Genomic DNA, 20,599 nt, shown 5'->3' on the forward strand with positions numbered 1-20,599 from the left:
AGAGGGGGGCTGTGGGGGGGGGAGAGGGGGGCTGTGGGGGGGGGAGAGGGGGGCTGGTGGGGGGGGGGAGAGGGGGGCTGTGGGGGGGGGAGAGGGGGGCTGTGGGGGGGGGGAGAGGGGGCTGTGGGGGGGGAGAGGGGGGCTGTGGGGGGCGGAGAGGGGGGCTGTGGGGGGGGAGAGGGGGGCTGTGGGGGGCGGAGAGGGGGGATGGGGGGGGGAGAGAGGGGGGATGGGAGGGGTTGGGGGTGGGTGGAGGGGTTTGGGGGGGGGTGGGTGGAGGGGTTTGGGGGGGGGTGGGTGGAGGGGTTTGGGGGGGGGTGGGTGGAGGGGTTGGGGGGGGGGTGGGTGGAGGGGTTGGGGGGGGGTGGTGGGTGGAGGTGGAGGCGATGGCGCAGTTCCCCCCCAACCCCTCCTTTACCTCCAGGACCACCTTCCTCATGCTCTCCAACTCCCTCAGGTATTCCTGGGTGTTGGGCTCCGGGTAAAAGAGGTGAATGGCGGCGATGCTGGCGTGACAGGCCTGGGCCACCAGAGCCCCCAGGGTCCAGCCGGGGTCTGAGTGCAGGTCCCCCCGGAGCACCAGATACTGCACCAGGGCGGAGGGGGAACCGGAGCCGGAGCCGCTCCCGGAGCCCGGATCTGCCATTCGGGAGCCGTGAGGAGAATCCGGACCCGCAGCGGAAGTGAAACCCCCCCCTGACCCGGAAACTCGCGCCGCGAGCAACCGGCGGTTTATTTCAAACAAACAGCGCGAGAAAATTACCGGAGCGTCCGTTAGAGACATGGCGGGAAAACCCGGTTCAGGTAAAGAGCGGGCGGGGGGGGGGGGGGGAGTTCAGGAGGAGGGGGAGGGGGGGGGATCAGGAGGAGGGGGAGGGGGGGATCAGGAGGAGGGGGAGGGGGGGGGGATCAGGAGGAGGGGGAGGGGGGGGGATCAGGAGGAGGGGGGGGGGATCAGGGGGGGGGGGGGGATCAGGGGGGGGGGGGGATCGGGGGGGGGGGGGATCGGGGGGGGGGGGATCAGGGGGGAGGGGGATCAGGAGGAGGGGGGGATCAGGAGAAGGGGGGGATCGGGGGAGGGGGGGATCAGGAGGAGGGGGGGATCGGGGGAGGGGGGGATCAGGAGGAGGGGGGGATCGGGGGAGGGGGGGATCAGGAGGAGGGGGGGATCGGGGGATCAGGAGGGGGGATCAGGAGGAGGGGGAGGGGGGATCAGGGAGAGGGGGGGATCAGGGGGAGGGGGGGATCAGGGGGAGGGGAGGGGGATCAGGAGGAGGGGGAGGGTGGATCAGGGGGAGGGGGGATCAGGAGGAGGGGGGATCAGGAGGAGGGGGAGGGGGGATCAGGGGGAGGGGGGATCAGGGAGGAGGGGGGAATCAGGGGGAGGAGGGGGGAATCAGGGGGAGGGGGAGGGGGAGGGGGGATCAGGAGGAGGGGGAGGGGGGGATCAGGAGGAGGGGGAGGGGGGATGAGGGGGAGGGGGGATCAGGGGGAGGGGGGATCAGGAGGAGGGGAGGGGGGATCAGGAGGAGGGGGAGGGGGGTTCAGGAGGAGGAGGGGGAGGGAGGTTCGGGAGGAGGAGGGGGAGGGAGGTTCAGGAGGGGGAGGGGGGGTTCAGGAGGGGGAGGGGGGTTCAGGAGGAGGGGGAGGGGTGTTCAGAGGGAGGGGGGTTCAGGAGGAGGAGGGAGAGGGGGGTTCAGGATGGAGAGGGAGGGGGGTTCAGGAGGGGGAGAGAGGGAGTGGGGTTCAGGAGGGGGAGGGAGAGGGTGGTTCAGGAGGGGGGGAGGGAGGGGGGTTCAGGAGGTGGGGGGGAGGGAGGGGGGTTCAGGATGGGGAGGGAGGGGGGTTCAGGAGGGGGAGGGAGGGGGGTTCAGGAGGGGGAGGGAGGGGGGTTCAGGAGGAGGAGGGAGAGGGAGGGGGGTTCAGGAGGGGGAGGGAGGGGGGTTCAGGAGGGGGAGGGAGGGGGGTTCAGGAGGGAGAGGGGGGTTCAGGAGGGGGAGGGAGGGGGGATCAGGAGGAGGAGGGAGGGGGGATCAGGAGGAGGATGAAGGGGGGCTCAGGAGGAGGTGGGGGGATCAGGGGGTTGGGGTTATCATTGTATCACACAACTACCTGGAGAGTAGAAGTTGAACTAGTTCGAGTTTGGTCTTTTTTTCCTGAAATAATTTAATGTTCCTGTGGAGCATTTTGATTGTGGAGCATTTAGTGCTGTTTGAAAGCAGTTCACCCATTGTTGCCTTTGCAGCTGTACTGGAGCATTTGAAGGAACTGGAGAAATGTGCCAACAAGCTGGCCACAGAGCAAATGGAAGCACGGCACAGGGCACAGGCTCTGGAGCAAGAAAAAGCAGTTGTCCAGCGACTGAGATCAGAAAGGGATGCACTGAGGACCAGAGTGATGGCACAGTCTGCTGGAGTAAGATGGTTTGAGCGTGCGTGTGCCTTCTGCTTTTGTTTTAGTGTGATACTCACTGTCCGATGCAAGACTGTTTTCCTTCACCTTTTCTTCCTTGAAAGTCTTTCTCGTGTTTCATTTAGAAACATCCAGCCGCTTGTAGCAGTGGGAGAGCCTGTAGGGGACAGTGACCATTGTATCATAAAGTTTAGGTTCATTATAGAAAAGGACAGGGAACAATCCAGAGCAGGGATGATTAATTGGGGAAAGGCAACTTCGATGGGATGAGAATGCATCTGAGTCGAGTGAGTTGGAATCAAATGTTGGCAGAATAGATGGCGGCTGAACAATGGGCCACCTTCAATGCAAAAGTATTGCAGATAATGTCAAGGCATATTCCCTTGAAGGGGAAAGGTCAGATAAATAAATCCAGAGCGCCCTGGATGACGAGAGAGATAGAGGTAAAAATGAAAAGGAAGAGTTGCGCATACTACAAATGTCAGGTAGAAAATACAATGGAGAATGAGGCTGAAAATAGAAGGACCAAAGAGAACTTGAAGAAACTGATAAGAAAAACAAGGAGAGAGCATGAAAAGAGGCTGGCAGCGAAGATAAAAGGAAATCCCAAGGTCTTCTATAAGCATATAAATAGTAAAAGGATGGTTAAAAAAAAGAGTAGGGCCGATTAGGGACAAAAAAGGGGACTTGCATGTGGAGGCTGGAGAAATAGAGCAGGTGCTGAACGAGTGCATTTATCTGTGTTTACAAAGTAAGAGGATCCTTCCCCAAGCCGAGGTGAATGAGGAGGTAACTGGTACACTGGAACAATTTACAATTGAGAGGAAGGAGGTGTTGGAAAGGCTATCTTTACTTAAAATAGATGAGGTACCAGGACCAGGTGAGATGCATCCAAGGGCACTGAGGGAAGTGAGAGTGGAAATTGTAGAGGCACTAGTGATAATCTTCCAGTCTTCCATATACACAGAGAGGTGCCAGAGGACTGGAGAATTGTGAATGTCACACTCTTGTTCAAAAAAGGAGTGCAAGGATAAAGCTGGCAACTACAGACCAGTCAGTTTGACCTCAGTGGGAGGGAAATTTCTGGAAACTATAGTATGGATAAAATCAATAGTCACTTAGACAAGCGCAGGATAATTAAGGAAAACCAGCATGGATTCATTAAGGGAAAATCATGTTTAACTAACTTGCTGGAGTTTTTTGAGGAAATAATAGAGAACGTTGATAAGGGCAGTACTGGTGATGTGGTGTATATAGATTTTCAAAAGGCATTTGATACAGTGCCACACAACAGACTTGTGAGCAAAATTCTAGCTCATGGAATAAAAGGGAAAGTAGGCACTTGGATATGAAATTGGCTGAGTGACAGGAAACAGAGAGTGGTGATAAATGGATGTTTTTCAGATTGGAGGAAGAGCAAGTGGGGAATATTCCATCACTCTCCTGGCTTGCGTCTTGTAGATGGTGGACAGGCTTTGGGGAGTCAGAAGGTGAGTTACTCACCGCAGGATTCCTAGCCTCTGACCTGCTCTTGTAGCCGCAGTATTTATATGACTAATCCAATTCAGTTTCTGGTCAATAGTAACCCCCAGGATGTTGATAGTGGGAGATTCAGTGATGGTAATGTCATTGAACATCAAGGGGTGATGGTTGGATCCTCTCTTTTTGGTGATGGCCATTGCCTGACACTTGTGTGGTGTGAATGTTACTTGCCACTTGTCAGCCCAAGCCTGGATATTGTCCAGGTCTTTCTGCATTTGGACACGGACTGCTTCAATATCTGAGGAGTCGCGAATGGGGCTGAACGTTGGTCTCCATTGATACTGATTGCATCGGCTGGAGGATCAGAGTTTTTCGGGGGGGGCAGCAGCCGGTTCAGGAGGACAGCCCCTAAGTCCTAAGATATGAGGGTGAGATGCAATATTGTCTCCAGGCAGCTAGTAACAGTTCAGTATCGGTCACACATTCCCACACTAACACCTGGACTCTTGTGTGCAGCCCATATTGCATATTCTAGCAGAGACACGAACAGTCTCAACGCAACAGTTGGACCGGGTGGATGTCAGTACCACGTTGCTGCAAGAGAAGGTCAAGACTCTTCAGGACATTCTGGAGGCTTATCACCTTACAGGTGGGTCCCTTTTACACCTGAACATCACTCAACTTTCATCAACTTACAATTGTGTAGGACGGTGTGAGCACTAACTACACACAGATACACAGATGATTACAGCATTACATTGTGAACACTGACTACATGAGAACATAAGAAATTAGAGCAGGAGTAGATCCTTGACTCTGCCATGCAATATGACCATGGCTGATCATCAGCCTTAACTCCACTTTCCTACCCTTTCCCCATATCCCTTGATTCTCTAAGAGACTAAAAATCTGTCTATCTCAGCCTTAAATATATTCAATGTTGGAGCAGCCAACTCCAAAGATACACAATGCTCTGAGTGAAGGAATTTCTCCTCACCTCAGTCCTAAATGATTGATACCTTATCCTGACACTGTGCCCCTGTGTTTTAGATTCCCCGACCAGTAGAACTAACCTCTTGGTGTCAATCCTGTCCAACCCCTTGAAAATCTCTTCAGCTTCAATGAGATCACCTCTCATTCTTCTAAACTTCAGATAATATAGATCCAATTTACTCTGCCTCTCATCTCAGGAACCAACCAGCGAATCTTTGCTGCATCACATCCGATGCAAGAATATCATTCCTTAAATATGGAGACCATAAATGCACACAGTATTATAGATGTGGCCTCACTAAAACCCTGTTCAATTGTAGCAAGATTTCTCTATTCTTGTATCCCAATCCCCTTGCAATAAAGGCCAACATGCCATTTGCCTTCCTAACTGCTTGCTATACCTGCATGTTAATCTCCTGCATTCCTCGTACAAGCACACCCAACTCTCTCTGGACATCAACACTTTCAAGTTTCACACCTTTTTAAAAAAAACTCTGCTTTTCTAATGACCAAAGTGAATAACTTCGCACTTCCCAAAATATACTTCATCTGCCATCACGTTGCCCACTCACTTAACCTGTCTATATCTCTTTTCAGCCTCTTTATTACTACGCATATGCACAGACTGACTGTACATTCTATATCGAGCTTTGACTACGAACATGTTGCATCTTGGCTGTATATATTGACCCCTGGTGAAGCCTGTGAATCGGCTACATTCAGAGCAAGTTTAGTTTATTCACTGATCAGAAATATTGTTATGAGCCTCCAGAGGGAGCTGTGGGACTTGGTCACTTTAAACCTGGCATGTTCACTGACTACTCGAGATATGACCAGGTAACGGTAATATGATCAATAATAACTTCAACTCAGACCATACTAACCAATCCTCAGCACTATATTTCATTCAGTGTAATAGTAAGGAAGAGCCCTTTGGTGTCAGTAACCATAATTTGATAGTATAATCCAATAGTTCAAAACTGTTCTGGGTATACAACAGAGTGGAATGAGGAAGAAGCTTAAACAAGTTAGCCGAGGTTTGTATGCAGAGCTCTTTCTGTTGGGAGGGAACGTAGAACATGCAGGCTTACTGCATTCAAAAGAATCATTAAACACAGACCAAAGACACATGATGCTAAATGGATTAACAACTTCAGACAAAGAAAAAGCATAAGCAAATCAAACTTTTTTTAAAAATCACCAATTGTTTCCTGAAATGGGCCTTATGTCCCTATGATTAGGGAGCATCTTTTTGCCTAATATCTAGTTGCACAGCACTCAGGCCCTCTTTGTCTATAACTGGATACTATGATCTCACACGTTTTTACACTTTCCCTCTTTTCAGAGAGCAGCCTAAAATACAGTAGTAGTAAGTACATATACTGCCACAATCAAACCTGCTTCTGTTTCTAACTGACTCGCACACCGCCTACAGAGTGTGATCTGTGTCTGACTGACTTGCACACCCTACAGAGTGTGATCTGTGTCAGACTGACTCAGACCCTACAGAGTGAGATCTGTGTCTGACTGACTCGCACACCCTACAGAGTGAGATCTGTGTCTGACTGACTTGCACACCACCTACAGAGAGAGATCTGTGTCAGACTGACTCGCACACCCTACAGAGTGAGATCTGTGTCAGACTGTTTGACATACACAGTAAATGGTAGGACACTAAGGAGTGCGGAGGAACAAAGGAATCTGGGAGTTCAGATACATAATTCCCTGAAAGTGGCGTCACAGGTAGACAAGGTTGTAAAGAAAGCTTTTGGAATACTGGCCTTCATAAATCAAAGTATTGAGTAAAGGAGTTGGGATGTTATGGTGAGGTTGTATAAGACATTGGTGAGGCCAACTTTGGAGTATTGTGTGTAGTTCTGGTCACCTAACTACAGGAAGGATATCAGTAAGATTGAGAGAGTGCAGAGAAGATTTACTAGGATGTTGCCAGGTCTTAAGGAGTTGAGTACAGGGAAAGATTAAACAGGTTAGGACTTTATTCCTTGGAGCGTAGAAGAATGAGGGGAGATTTGATAGAAGTTTACAAAATTGTGAGGGGTATAGACAGAGTAAATGCGAGTAGACTCTTTCCACTTAGATTAGGAGAAATAAACATGAGAGGACATGGCTTTAGGGTGAAAGGGGAAAGGTTTAGGAGGAACATTAGGGGGAACTTCTTCACTCAGAGAGTGGTGAGAGTGTGGAACGAGCTACCATCTGACGTGGTAAATGCGGGCTCACTCTTAAGTTTTAAGAATAAATTAGATAGATACATGGATGGGAGAGGTCTGGAGGGTTATGGACTAGGTGCAGGTCAATGGGACTAGCGGAATAATATTTCGGCACAGACTAGAAGGGCCGAATGGCCTGTTTTCTGTGCTGTAGTGTTCTATGGTTCTATGACTCGCACACTCTACAGAATGAGATCTGTGTCAGACTGACTCGCACACCCTACAGAGTGAGATTTGTGTCAGACTCACTCGCACACCCTACAGAGTGAGATCTGTGTCAGACTGACTCGCACACCCTACAGAGTGAGACCTGTGTCAGACTGACTCGTACACCCTACAGAGTGAGACCTGTATCAGACTGACTCGCACACCCTACAGAGTGACACCTGTGTCAGACTCACTCGCACACCCTACAGAGTGAGACCTGTGTCAGACTGACTCGCACACCCTACAGAGTGAGATCTGTGTCAGACTCACTCGCACACCCTACAGAGTGAGATGTGTCAGACTCACTCACACACCCTACAGAGTGAGATCTGTGTCAGACTCACTCGCACACCCTACAGAGTGAGATCTGTGTCAGACTGACTCGCACACCCTACAGAGTGAGATCTGTGTCAGACTGACTCGCACACCCTACAGAGTGAGATCTGTGTCAGACTGACTCGCACACCCTACAGAGTGAGATCTGTGTCGAATGCCTTTTGGAAGTCCATATACACCACATCACCGGCCTTGCCCTCATCAACCGTCTGTGTTGTCTCTTCAAAAAACTCCAAGTTAGTTAAACACAATTTTCCTTTAACAAATCCATGCTGATTCTTCCCAATCAATCCACATTTTTCCATGTGACTATTAATTACATAAGAACTAGGAGCAGGAGTAGGCAATTCAGCCCCTCGAGCCTGCCCCGCCATTCAATACATTCATGGTTGATCTTATTTCGGCCTCAACTCCAATTTCCTGCCCTCTCCCCATAACCCTTCAACTCATTACTAATTAAAAATCTGTCTATCTCCTCCTTAAATTTATTCAGCGTCCCGGCATCCACTGCACTCTGAGATAGTGAATTCCACAGATTCACAACCCTTTGAGAAAAGTAATTCCTCCTCATCTCTGATTTAAATCTACCACCCCTTAGCCTAAAACTATGGCCTCTCATTCTAGAATGCCCCACAAGGGGAAACATCTGCTCCACACCTACTTTGTCTATCCCCTTTAGCATCTTATATACCTCAATTAGATCTCCTCTCATCCTTCTAAATTCTACTGAGCATAGGCCTAAACTGCTCAATCTCTCCTCATAAGACAAGCCCCGCATCTCTGGAATCAATCTCGTGAATCTCCACTGAACCGCCTCCAATGCAACTACATCCTTCCTCAAGTAAGGGGAACTGTGCACAGTACTCCAAGTGCGGTCTCACCAATGCCTTGTACAGTTGCAAAAATACTTCTCTATTTTTATACTCTATTCCTTTAGCAATGAATGCCAAAATTCCATTTGCCTTCCTTATTACCTGCTGTACCTGCATACTAGCTTTCAGCGATTCATGCACAAGGACACCCAGATCCCTCTGCACTGAAGCATTCTGAAGTTTCTCTCCATTTAAATAATAAGTCGCCTTTTTATTCTTCTGACCAAAATGGATAATCTCACATTTATGATTACCTATCCCGAATTATTCTAACGCGAATAATTGATTCTATAAGTTTCCCCACCATCGAAGTTAAACTGACTGGTCTGTAATTGCAGGGCAGATCTTTACAACCTTTTTTGAAAAAGGGTATAATGTTTGCAATTCCGCAGTCCTTCGGCACCTCCCCCGAATCCAGGGAACATTGAAAGATTATTGCCAGTGCCTCTGCAATTTCCACTCTCGCTTCCTTTCATATTTTTGGATGCATCTCATCCGGTCCCGGTGCCTTATCAACTTTTAAGTACTGACAGCTTATCCAATACCTCCTCCTTATCAATTTTAAGTCCCTCTAGTGACTGAGTTTCCTCCCCTGTCACCATGGCCTGGGCAGCATCTGCCTCATAGGTAAAGACAGATGCAAAGTATTCATTTAACATCTCAGCCATGCCTCTTGCCTCTATGTGTAAATCCCCTTTTTGGTCTCTAATCAGCCCTAATCCTCCTTTTTACCACCCTTTTACTCTTGATGTGCTTGTAGAATACTTTGGGATTTGCTTTTATATTAGCTGCCAGTCTTTTTTCATAATCCCACTTTGCTTCTTGTATTTGCTTTTTCACATCCCTTTTGAACATTCTCTATTCAGCTTGGTTCTCAATTGTATTTGCTACCTGACCCCTGTTGTAAGCACTTTTTCTTCTTTAACTGAATTTCTATCTCCTTTGTGATCCAGGGAGCTCTGGATTTGTTTGTCCTACCCTTCCCTTTTGAGGGAACATACCTTGACTGTGCCTAAACCATCTCCTCTTTGAAGGTAGCCCATTGTTCAGCTACTGTTTTTCCCACCAACCTTTGGTTATAGTCTGTCCGGCCCAGCTCCGTTCTTGCCCCATTGAAGTCCGCTCTCTGCCAGTTGATTATTCTCTCTCTGGATTGACCAGTATCCTTCTCCACTGTCATCCTAAACCTTATGATACAATGATCATTGTCCCCTAAATGTTCCCCCACTGTCACTCGATCCACTTGGCCCACCTCATTCCCAAGAACCAGGTCTAGCAGTGCCTCCTTTCTTGTTGGACTGGACACATACTGCAGTAGGAAATTCTCCTGAACACAATCTAGGAACGCTTGTCCCTCACTGCCCCTTACACTACCACTATCCCAGTCTATATACGGGTAATTAAAGTCCCTCATTATAACTACTCTACGGTGTTTACACCTCTCTGTAATTTCCTTGCAGATTGGTTCCTCTGTATCCTTCCCACTAGCTGGTGGTCTATATATTACACTGAGCAATGTAATTGTACCCTTCTTATTCCTTAGCTGTAGCCAAATCAATTCTGTCCATGAATCCTTTGACACATCCTCTTTTTCCAGTACTGCAATACTCTCCTTAACCAAAAATGCCACCTGTCCTCCTGTTTTCTCTTTCCTATCTTTTCTGAACACCTTATAACCAGGAATATTTAACACCCAGATCTGCCCTTCCTTAAGCCAGGTCTCTGTTATCGCCACAACATCATAATCCCACAAGGCAATTTGTGCCTGTAACTCCCCAATTTTATTAACTATACTCCGTGCATTCACACACGTGCAGTGTAACCCTGATTTAGACTTCATTACTTACTCCCTTACTCCGACTCCATCTATTAACTTACTATTCTCTATTTTAGCGCTATCTGCCTCTCCCAGCATTCCGTGTACCCTGGTATTACTTTCTCATATTCTCTCCTGGTTCCCACTCCCCTGGCGAGTTAGTTCAAACTCTCCCCAATAGCACTAGCAAAACGCCCTTGCCCCTTGAAGCCTCTTTGCATCCTCCTCACAACTTATATTTCCACCTGGTTTGTGTCATCATCAAACTTGGAAATATTCCAATTGATCCCCACATCCAAATCATTGATATAGACTGTGAATAGCTGGGGCCCAACACTGATTCTTGCGTTACCCCACTAGTCACAGCCTGTGATCACAGTATATAAGTTGACCTGGCGTATCAGACAACCCAATTATTTTTGGCACTAAAATGCGTGTTTAAGCCTATACTCGGCCTGCAAGTCAACCCAGATCTCACTCTGTAGGCTGTGTGAGAATCAGTCAGACACAGATCTCACTCTGTAGGCTGTGTGTGAATCAGTCAGACACAGATCTCACTCTGTAGGCTGTGTGTGAATCAGTCAGACACAGATCTCACTCTGTAGGCTGTGTGTGAATCAGTCAGACACAGATCTCACTCTGTAGGCGGCGTGTGAATCAGTCAGACACAGATCTCACTCTGTAGGCTGTGTGTGAATCAGTCAGACACAGATCTCACTCTGTAGGCTGTGTGTGAATCAGTCAGACACAGATCTCACTCTGTAGGCTGTGTGAGAATCAGTCAGATCAGATCTCACTCTGTAGGCGGCGTGTGAATCAGTCAGACACAGATCTCACTCTGTAGGCTGTGTGTGAATCAGTCAGACACAGATCTCACTCTGTAGGCTGTGTGTGAATCAGTCAGACACAGATCTCACTCTGTAGGCTGTGTGTGAATCAGTCAGACACAGATCTCACTCTGTAGGCTGTGTGTGAATCAGTCAGACACAGATCTCACTCTGTAGGCTGTGTGTGAATCAGTCAGACACAGATCTCACTCTGTAGGCGGTGTGTGAATCAGTCAGACACAGATCTCACTCTGTAGGCTGTGTGTGAATCAGTCAGACACAGATCTCACTCTGTAGGCTGTGTGAGAATCAGTCAGACACAGATCTCACTCTGTAGGCTGTGTGAGAATCAGTCAGACACAGATCTCACTCTGTAGGCTGTGTGAGAATCAGTCAGACACAGATCTCACTCTGTAGGCGGTGTGTGAATCAGTCAGACACAGATCTCATTCTGTAGGGTGTGCGAGTCAGACAGACGCATCTCACTCTGTAGGGTGTGCGAGTCAGTCAGACACAGATCTCACTCTGTAGGCTGTGTGAGAATCAGTCAGACACAGATCTCATTCTGTAGGGTGTGCGAGTCAGACAGACACATCTCACTCTGTAGGGTGTGCGAGTCAGTCAGACACAGATCTCATTCTGTAGGCTGTGTGCGAGTCAGTCAGACATAAGGAAGTCTTGCTAAAACTATACAAGGCACTAGTTAGACCACACCTAGAATAGTGTGAACAGTTTTGGTCCCCTTATCTAAGGAAAGATATACTGGCATTGAAGGCAGTCCAGAGAAGGTTCACTAGGTCGATCCCGGGATGGAGGGATTTTCTTATGAGAGGTTGAGTAGGTTGGGCCTGTACTCATTAGAGTTTAGAAGAATGAGAGGCGACCTTATTGAAACACACAAGATTCTTAGGAGGCTTGACAGGGTAAATGCTGAGAGGTTGTTTTCCCCTGTGGGAGAGTCTAGGACCAGAGGGAATAATCTCAGAGTAAGAGGTTGCCCATTTAAAACAGAGATGAGGAGGAATTTCTTCTCTCAGAGGCTAGGGAATCAAGGGTCATTGGGAAAAGGCAGGAAAGTGAAGTTGATGATTATCAGATCAGCCATGATCTCATTGAATGGTGGAGCAGACTCGATGGGCCGAATGGCCTTCTGCTCCTACATCTTATGGTCCCCTCACCCCACCCTTCCCCTCTTTCTACTAATAAATTTTCTCAGTGTACATGGATTATGCCAGTTTTAAAAGCATAATTTTTTTCAAAATATAATGCAGTATGACTATGAATTCAATCGGAGCATGGGAAACAGTGCAACTTTATAGTTACATCACAAAAGATGACTTACAACTTTAAAAGAAATCATTTATTGAAATAATTTCAAAAATTTACAATAAAATGTATGTTAAACTTTTTGTCCTGGCTATTAACACCGTTTGATGTGAAGTGTAAAACTATCCAATGGACATGGTGGTGTGAATGATATGTATGCGCTCTATCACATTCGGCCAGGCGATTGCAGTATCCTGCAGTAATTAGGCAGCGATCTTGTTATTCGCTGAAACACGAGGCAGAGTAGACAGTAAAGTGCCTTAAAGGCGATTGGAGTTGGGTTTCTGTGCAAGTCTGAAGAAACGAGTCTTGGAGTCATATAAATACATTTTTTTATGTTAACTGAAAGTGCACAATTTCAATAGATTTGAAAGCAGGAATGTGAGTTTTTATGGAGTTACATGTGTATTAGTTTGTATCTGATGTTTTTCTATTGGTCGATAATAATAGAGGGAGGAAAAAGATTGAATTTTTGCAATAGAATTTAATATATGGTACATTTTCCTTTGCTGGGTGCAGTTAGACAGGCAGAAAATGATTTATTTTCTTTCTCTTCAGCACAAATTTCTATTTCAAGGCATCAGAACAAATGACTTAACAAATAAAATATTGAAAATATTCTTCCTCTCCAAAAAGAGTAGAGTTTGGCTTTGCCATCTTCTGATGTAAGTGGTGTACTGTTTTTCAGTGCCTACCAATGGAGACAAGTCTGAGTATTTGCACTCCTTGCTGTTGGGTGGCTTGACACACTTAATACTTGGCGTGTAAGTCAACCCTGTTTTTGGAAGAATTTTTTGAAGCTTCAACAGTTGACTTAAACACAACGATCTATAGCATTTTTATCATAACCGTAGATTCTATTTACTCTTTTTATTTGCTTTATTCCATTTACCTGCTATTCAGTGATATTTGAAGCATCCTCGTTTTTCTTTTAATGGTATGAATGTATCACACTGAAGGAAGCCTTTGGCCTTATGTGTCCATGCTGGAATTGAGCGAGGTATCAGAGAGCTACTGGGACAGCCAGAAGGAGAGCCGAGAAAGGATGTTCAAGATGGTCAGTGCTTTTTGTCATTGATCTTTTGCTGTCCTGTGTAGGGATTAGTGCAAAGGCGAGAGAGCCGAACTCCACATTCACTTTCTGTATCAGCACTGCATATGAGGGCACGTACCTAGATTCCTATTACCTGGACATTCAGATCCAGCTTCCTCGCAAGATCGTTCGTCACAACATTCCCGCCTTCATCCCACTCGAGCAGACGGCTCACACCTACCTACAGCAAGACCTGCGGCAATTCATGGATGTGCTGCGCAATGCCTTGAATGCCTACACCAGCAGAAGATATCAGGTGGAGCAGTTGCAGGTATACAGTGGAGTAAAGTTCCGTCTACTCTGTCCTCATTAAACACTCCCAGGGCAGCTACAGCACGGGGTTAGATACAGAGAAAAACACCCTCTACACTGTCCCCGTCAAACACTCCCAGGGCAGGTACAGCTCTGGTTCAGATACAGAGTAAAGCTCCCTCTGCACTGTCCCCATCAAACACCCCCAGGACAGGTACAGCACATGATTAGATACAGAGTAAAGTTCCCTCCACACTGTCCCCATCAAACACTCCCAGGTCAGGTACAGCACACAGTTAGATACAGAGTAAAGCTCACTCTACACTGTCCCCATCAAACACTCCCAGGACAGGGACAGCACGGGGTTAGATACAGAGTAAATCTCCCTCTACACCGTCCCCATCAAACACTCCCAGGACAGGTACAGCACACGGTTAGATACAGAGTAAAGCTCCCTCTACACTGCCCCCATCAAACACTCTCAGGACAGGTACAGCACGGGGTTAGATACAGAGTAAAGCTCCCTCTACACTGTCCCCATCAAACACTCTCAGGACAGGTACAGCACGGGGTTAGATACAGAGTAAAGCTCCTGGGAATGTTGTACTACAAACCTGTGGGTTTATAATAAACTAGTCACTGATGCTGACACTTTTTCCCAGGAACGCCATGCTGCATCCCTGACGGGCCAAGTACAGAGGAACACTGGGTATAACTCATTGAAGCTTCAGTATCCAATTCAGTGTGGGGACGTGGAGCACAATGTCCAGGTGAAGCTGGTCTATAGGGATCTTGCAAGCTACCTTCCAACTGGAGTCACACTCACCTGTATAGGTAAGAGCAGAAAGGAGTTGGATTCCAATGCATGGTAACTGTATAATGACAGCTGGTACATACAAATTTAACTTTGTGTGATAGATACTGTGTTAACAGTTCTACTGGGATGTGATCCCATGATACTGACTGCCCTGTGGTACTGCTCCTGACCATGCCCTGAAGAAGGGTCATACGGATTCGAAACGTTCACTTTGTTTTTCTCCCTCCACAGATGCTGTCAGACCTGCTGAGCTTTTCCAGCATTTTCTGTTTTTGTCTTTTGCACTGATGTGCTGGGCTCCCTCTTCATTGAGGATTGTCGACCACCATTCACGACTGGATGTGGCAGGACTGCAGAGCTTAGATTTGATCCATTGGTTGTGAAATCCCTTAGCTTTGACTATCACCTCCAGCTTTTGCTGTTTGGCATGAAAGTAAACCTGTTTCTGTAGGTTCACCAGGTTGTCACCTCTTTTTCAGGTATGCCTGGTTCTGCTTCTGGCATGCCCTCCTGCACTCTTCATTAAACCAGTAATTGTAGAGTGGGGGATATGCTGGGCCATGAGGTTGCAGATTGTGTTCGAGTACAATTCTGCTGCTGCTGATGGCCCACAGCGCCTCATGGATGCCCAGTCTTGAGTTGCTAGATCTGTTCAAAATCTATCCAGCATGGTAGTAGTGCCACACAACATGATCGAGGGTATCCTGAATGTGAAGACGGAACTTAGTCTCCACAACGACTGTGCAGTGGTCACTCCCCTGATACTGCCATGGACAGATGTATCTGCGACAGGCAGGTAGGTGAGGATGAGATCAAGTATGTTTTTCCCTCTTGTTGGTTCCCTCACCACCTGCCGCAGACTCAGTCTAGCAGCTATGTTCTTTACTGACCGAGCTGGCCGAGTCCTAGTGGTGCTACCAAGCCACTCTGGGTGGGAGAATTCAATGTCCATCACCAAAAGGATATTCTGCGTCTTTGCCACCCTCAGTGCTTCCTCCAAGCGGTGTTCAACATGGAGGAACATTGATTCATCAGCTGAGGGAGGGCGGTATGTGGTAATCAGCAGGAGGTTTCCTTGATCATGTTTGACTTGATGCTGTGAGACTTCATGGGGCCCAGAGTCGATGTTGAGGACTCCCAGGGCAACTCCTTCCCGACTGTATATCACTGTGCCTCCACCTCTGGCGGTATGATGGTGGTGTCTGGGAGGTATGATTCCGTGAGGATGACTGTGTCAGGCTGTTGCTTGACTAGTCTGTGAGACAGCTCTCCCAATTTTGGCACAAGCCCCCATATGTTAGTAAGGAGGGCTTTGCAGGGTTGACAGGGCTGAGATTGCCATGGTCGTTTCCAGTGCCTTGGTTAATGCTCGGTGTTCTGTCCGGTTTTATTCTTTTTTAACTTTTCTGTAGCGGTTTGGTACAACTGAGTGTCTCGCTCAGCCATTTCAGGGGGCATTTAAGAGTCAACTACATTGCTGTGGGTCTGGAGTCACATGTAGGCCAGACCAGGTATGGACAGCAGATTCCCTTCCCTAAAGGACATTAGTGAACCAGATGGGTTTTTATGACAATCGGCAATGGTTTCATGGTCATCATTGTTGAGACTCACTTTAGATTCCAGATTTATTAATTGAATTTAAATTCCAGCAGCTGTTGTGGGATTTGAATTCATGTCTTTATTATTCGTCAATTGTATAAACGACATAGATGACTATGTGGGGGGTAGGATTAGTAAATTTGCGGATGACACAAAGATTGGCCAGGTGGTTAATAGTGAGGTTGAGTGTCTTGGGCTACAGGAAGATATAGACGGGATGGTCAAATGGGCAGATGGAATTTAACCCTGAAAAGTGTGAGGTGATACACTTTGGAAGGAGTAATTTGACGAGGAAGTATTCAATGAACGGCATGGCACTAGGAAGTTCTGAGGAACAAAGGGGCCTTGGTGTGTGTGTCCATAGATCTCTGAAGGCAGAGGGGCATGTTAGTGGGGTGGTGAAAAGGCATATGAGACACTTGCCTTTATCAATCGAGGCATAGATTACAAAAGTAGGGAGATCATGTTGGAGTTGTATAGAACCTTGGTGAGGCCACAGCTGGAGTACTGTCTGCAGTTCTGGTCACCACATTATAGGAAGGATGCGATTGCACTGGAGGGGGTGCAGAGGAGATTCACCAGGATGTTGCCTGGGATGAAACATTTAAGTTATGAAGAGAGGTTGGATAGACTTGGGTTGTTTTCATTGGAGCAGAGAAGACTGAGGGGCGACCTGATCAAGGTGTACAAGATTATGAGGGGCATGGACAGGGTGGATAGGGAGCAGCTATTCCTCTTAGTCGAAGGGTCAGTCACGAGGGGACATAAGTTCAAAGTGAGGGGCAGGAGGTTTAGGGGGGATGTGAGGAAAAACCTTTTTACCCAGAGGGTGGTAACAGTCTGGTATGCGCTGCCTGGGAGGGTGGTGGAGGCGGGTTGCCTCACATCCTTTAAAAAGTACCTGGATAAGCATTTGGCACGTCATAACATTCAAGACTATGGGCCAAGTGCTGGTAAATGGTATTAGGTAGATAGGTCAGGTGTTTCTTACCCGTCGGTGAAGACTCGATGGACCGAAGGGCCTCTTCTGCACTGAGAGATTCTGAGATTCTGTCTTTGGAGTATTAGTCCAGGCCTCTGGATTACTGGTCCAGTAACATTATCATAATGCCATCATTCCCATTGTATTCTGTTTATTGGGTGAGGTCAGTATGGGCTCAGCTGATGTGAGTTCCCTCGTTCAGTCCCCTCCTACAAGGGTCTACAATCCGCATGTGACTGAGACTTGTCTATATGCAGTTATTCCTTCAGTAGGAGAATGAAAAGTGTGAGAGTTCCCACCTGTCCTGCTCACTGCAATTGTCTTATTTTACACTAGGGGCAGATGCAGAATTTGCGGAGGCAAAGTTAGAATGTCATCGGCGACTCTTCCGAAACATGGAACTTCACCGAGTATTTGACACGTTAAAGCTGCAGGAAGAAGTGGTCATATCAGGCAGCAGCCTCCCGACAGTGCACAGCTCAGCTGCCCGCTCCTGCTAGTGAATGCCACACATACTTCACCACCCAAAGTACAAAGAGGCTATGGAAGAGGGGGCAGGAGGCAAGTTGGGTTGATCTTGAAGCTATGCATTATTCTTCAGTTAAAGGGATGACTGATTCTGTAACATTTGCTGTTTTCTGCATCTTTTTGTTTGGACTGGAGTGTCAGCTGTGGCTCAGTGGGTGTTGCTAGTGTTCTGAGCCAAGAGGCCATTGGGTTCAATCCTCACGCCAGAGATTGAGCATATAACCCAGGCTTCTCATTATTGAGGGAGTGCTGAGAAAGTGCCACACCATAAGAAGACAGTACTGGGGGAGTGCTGCATTGTGGAGGGTGACGGTCAGTACCAAGGGTGCACTGCACTGCCGGGGCGTCAGTACTGAGGGAATGCTGCATTGTTGGGCAAGTGGGGTGGGTCAGTGCTGAGGGAGCACCACACTGTCAGAGGGTCAGTGACAGTGCAGCATTCCCTCAGCACTGACCCTCTGACAGTGCAGCACTCCCTCAGCAGAGGGTCAGTATTGAGGGAGCACTGCACTGTCAGAGGGTCAGCACTGAGGGAGCGCTGCACTATTGGAGATGCCATCTTTGGAATGAGATGCCTCTCAGGTGGATGTTAGAGATACCTGTGCATTATTGGAAGATGAGCATGGAGTTTCTTGATGGCACGGGCAATATTCCTCCCTCAACCAACATCATCAAAAAATATATTATTTGGTTATTTATCTTGTGCTTATTTGTATTAAGATGGTGACTACATTTGAGACCTTACTTTGGCTGAAACACTCAGGGATCCGGAGGTTGTGGAAGATATTCATGAAATTGAAATTCTTTCTTTCACTGAATTTTACCAGTTTACAATGAGGATTTTGTAAAGCTGAATAAAATTATACACCACTCAAAAAATAATCCTTGTGATATATTTCTGATAAAGGGTTACGACCCAAACACAGCTTGTCTTTCCCTGTCCCATCTCAGTTCTCCAAAGAGATGCATGCGATGTGAAATGACCTTAGTTTGATTTTTTAATTCCCTTTCCAGGTTAGTCCATTACACTGAATTGTCCCGAATTCAACAAATACTGCCAGGTAAGTGCTACTCTAAATCAAATGACATTCTCCCCACACGAAAGTGCTTGTCAATGACCACATCCAACAAGAGACAATTTAACTATCTCCCCTTGACATGGACTAGCCATATAAATACTGTGGCTACAAGAGCAGGTCAGAGGCTAGGCAAATTCCAAACCTGTGACCTCTTCCACCTTGAAGAAAGGACAGCAGATGCATCACCTGGAAGTTCCCATCCAAGTCACTCACCATCCTGACTTGGAAATATATCGCTGTTCCTTCACTGTCATTGGGTCAAAATCCTGGAACTCCCTCCCTAACAGCACTGTGGGTGTACCTACACCACGTGGAATGCAGCGGTTCAAGAAGGCAGCTCACCACCACCTTCTCAAAGAGCAACTAGGGATGGGCAATAAATACTGACCCAGCCAGCGAAGCCCACATCCTGTGACTGAATAAAAAAAAACCTAACATGTACCGTACCTGCCCTGGTAGTGTTTGATGGGGGCAGTGTAGTGGGAGCTTTCCTCTGTATCTAACCCCGTGCTGTACCTGTCCTGGGAGTGTTTTATGGAAACAGTGTAGAGGGAGCTTTACTCTGTATCTAACCCCGTGCTGTACCTGTCCTGGGAGTGTTTTATGGAGACAGTGTAGAGGGAGCTTTACTCTGTATCTAACCCCGTGCTGTATCTGTCCTGGGAGTGTTTGAGGGGGACAGTGTAGAGGGAGCTTTACTCTGCGTCTAACCCCGTGCTGTATCTGTCCTGGGAGTGTTTGATGGGGACATTGTTGTAACCCATCATTATACTGCTGTTCTGTGAAAGGAGATAAGATTGTGTCTTGAAGCAACAGCCCCAGTGATGGGCCCTTTATTCAGGTTGTGCCCTAGATGTGAGACAATCTACCCAATGGAATTCGATTGCAAAAATCTGACAATCTACAGGTTTACAGCCGCTCTGTCATTATTGAGTTATTTGATGACTCTGCCTGCCCTCTTTCCACAGCTGCCTCTGCTTCAAACATTCATCCACAGGTACAGTCTGTATTACTGCTCTCCTCCGCAATCAGCAAGTTTCAATACTGAGAGTGTTTTAACTAACCAGAGCAGCCGAGTTTATAATAGACAAGTAATCTTCCAGACTGAGTCACAAAATTACCATTTAATACAGACTTTACAAAGAATGTACAATGATCTGTTTGGAAAACCGTTTGTTTTGAGAAGCTCGCTGACCCTTCTCTGCTCTGCTTCACCCCCATCTTTTCAGCCACTGTACTAGTAGCTGCTTCATAACCTCCGTGGGGTGGTACTAAGCAATCCCTGCTGTCCTAGGAACTTGGTGGTGAGATGTAGGCTTACTCCTACACTGCTTTACTGTGACAGTCCTTACAGGTTACTGGGCTCAGGGGGGGTCTGTGTTCCCTGAGGATGAAAGGGTCACACATGCCAAATGGGAAAACGTTCTCAGTTTTCAGCAACCTTCCCAAATGCAGGTTTCATTCAACCAGGACTCAGGTGTCCTTATGCTGGATGCAACAGCAGCACAGAGGAGACGTTGAAGTCAATGATGAACTCATTGTTTGGGGGTTGCTATTTAACTCACTGGTTAACTGAAGGCTATACATCAATCAGTTGTTGAAATAATTAAACATTCAAATTAGTGTTTAAATCAATTACACACCAGCCTCACTTTGAGTGCCTTGCACATTAATTCTGGCATTGCCCACTCTGCAAGTGTGACAGGCTGTAGAGTTCAACACTGGCTTTATCATCTTGCCACCAAGC

General features: G+C 47.5%; 1 protein-coding gene across 1 annotated transcript; it reads left to right on the forward strand.

Moving 5' to 3' along the window:
- The first annotated feature begins 674 nt into the window (after positions 1-674).
- On the forward strand, positions 675-18,646 carry cenpo (centromere protein O). Its single transcript, XM_078536719.1, has 6 exons — positions 675-804; positions 2,246-2,415; positions 4,411-4,543; positions 13,601-13,866; positions 14,510-14,681; positions 17,582-18,646. Exons 1-6 carry the CDS (start codon positions 783-785, stop codon positions 17,743-17,745), a joined length of 927 nt encoding a protein of 308 aa, XP_078392845.1. The 5' UTR covers positions 675-782; the 3' UTR covers positions 17,746-18,646.
- The last annotated feature ends 1,953 nt before the right edge of the window (positions 18,647-20,599 follow it).

Source organism: Cetorhinus maximus, unplaced genomic scaffold, assembly GCF_964194155.1.
Source record: "Cetorhinus maximus unplaced genomic scaffold, sCetMax3.hap1.1 HAP1_SCAFFOLD_1447, whole genome shotgun sequence".
NCBI classification, from domain to species: Eukaryota; Metazoa; Chordata; class Chondrichthyes; order Lamniformes; family Cetorhinidae; genus Cetorhinus; species Cetorhinus maximus.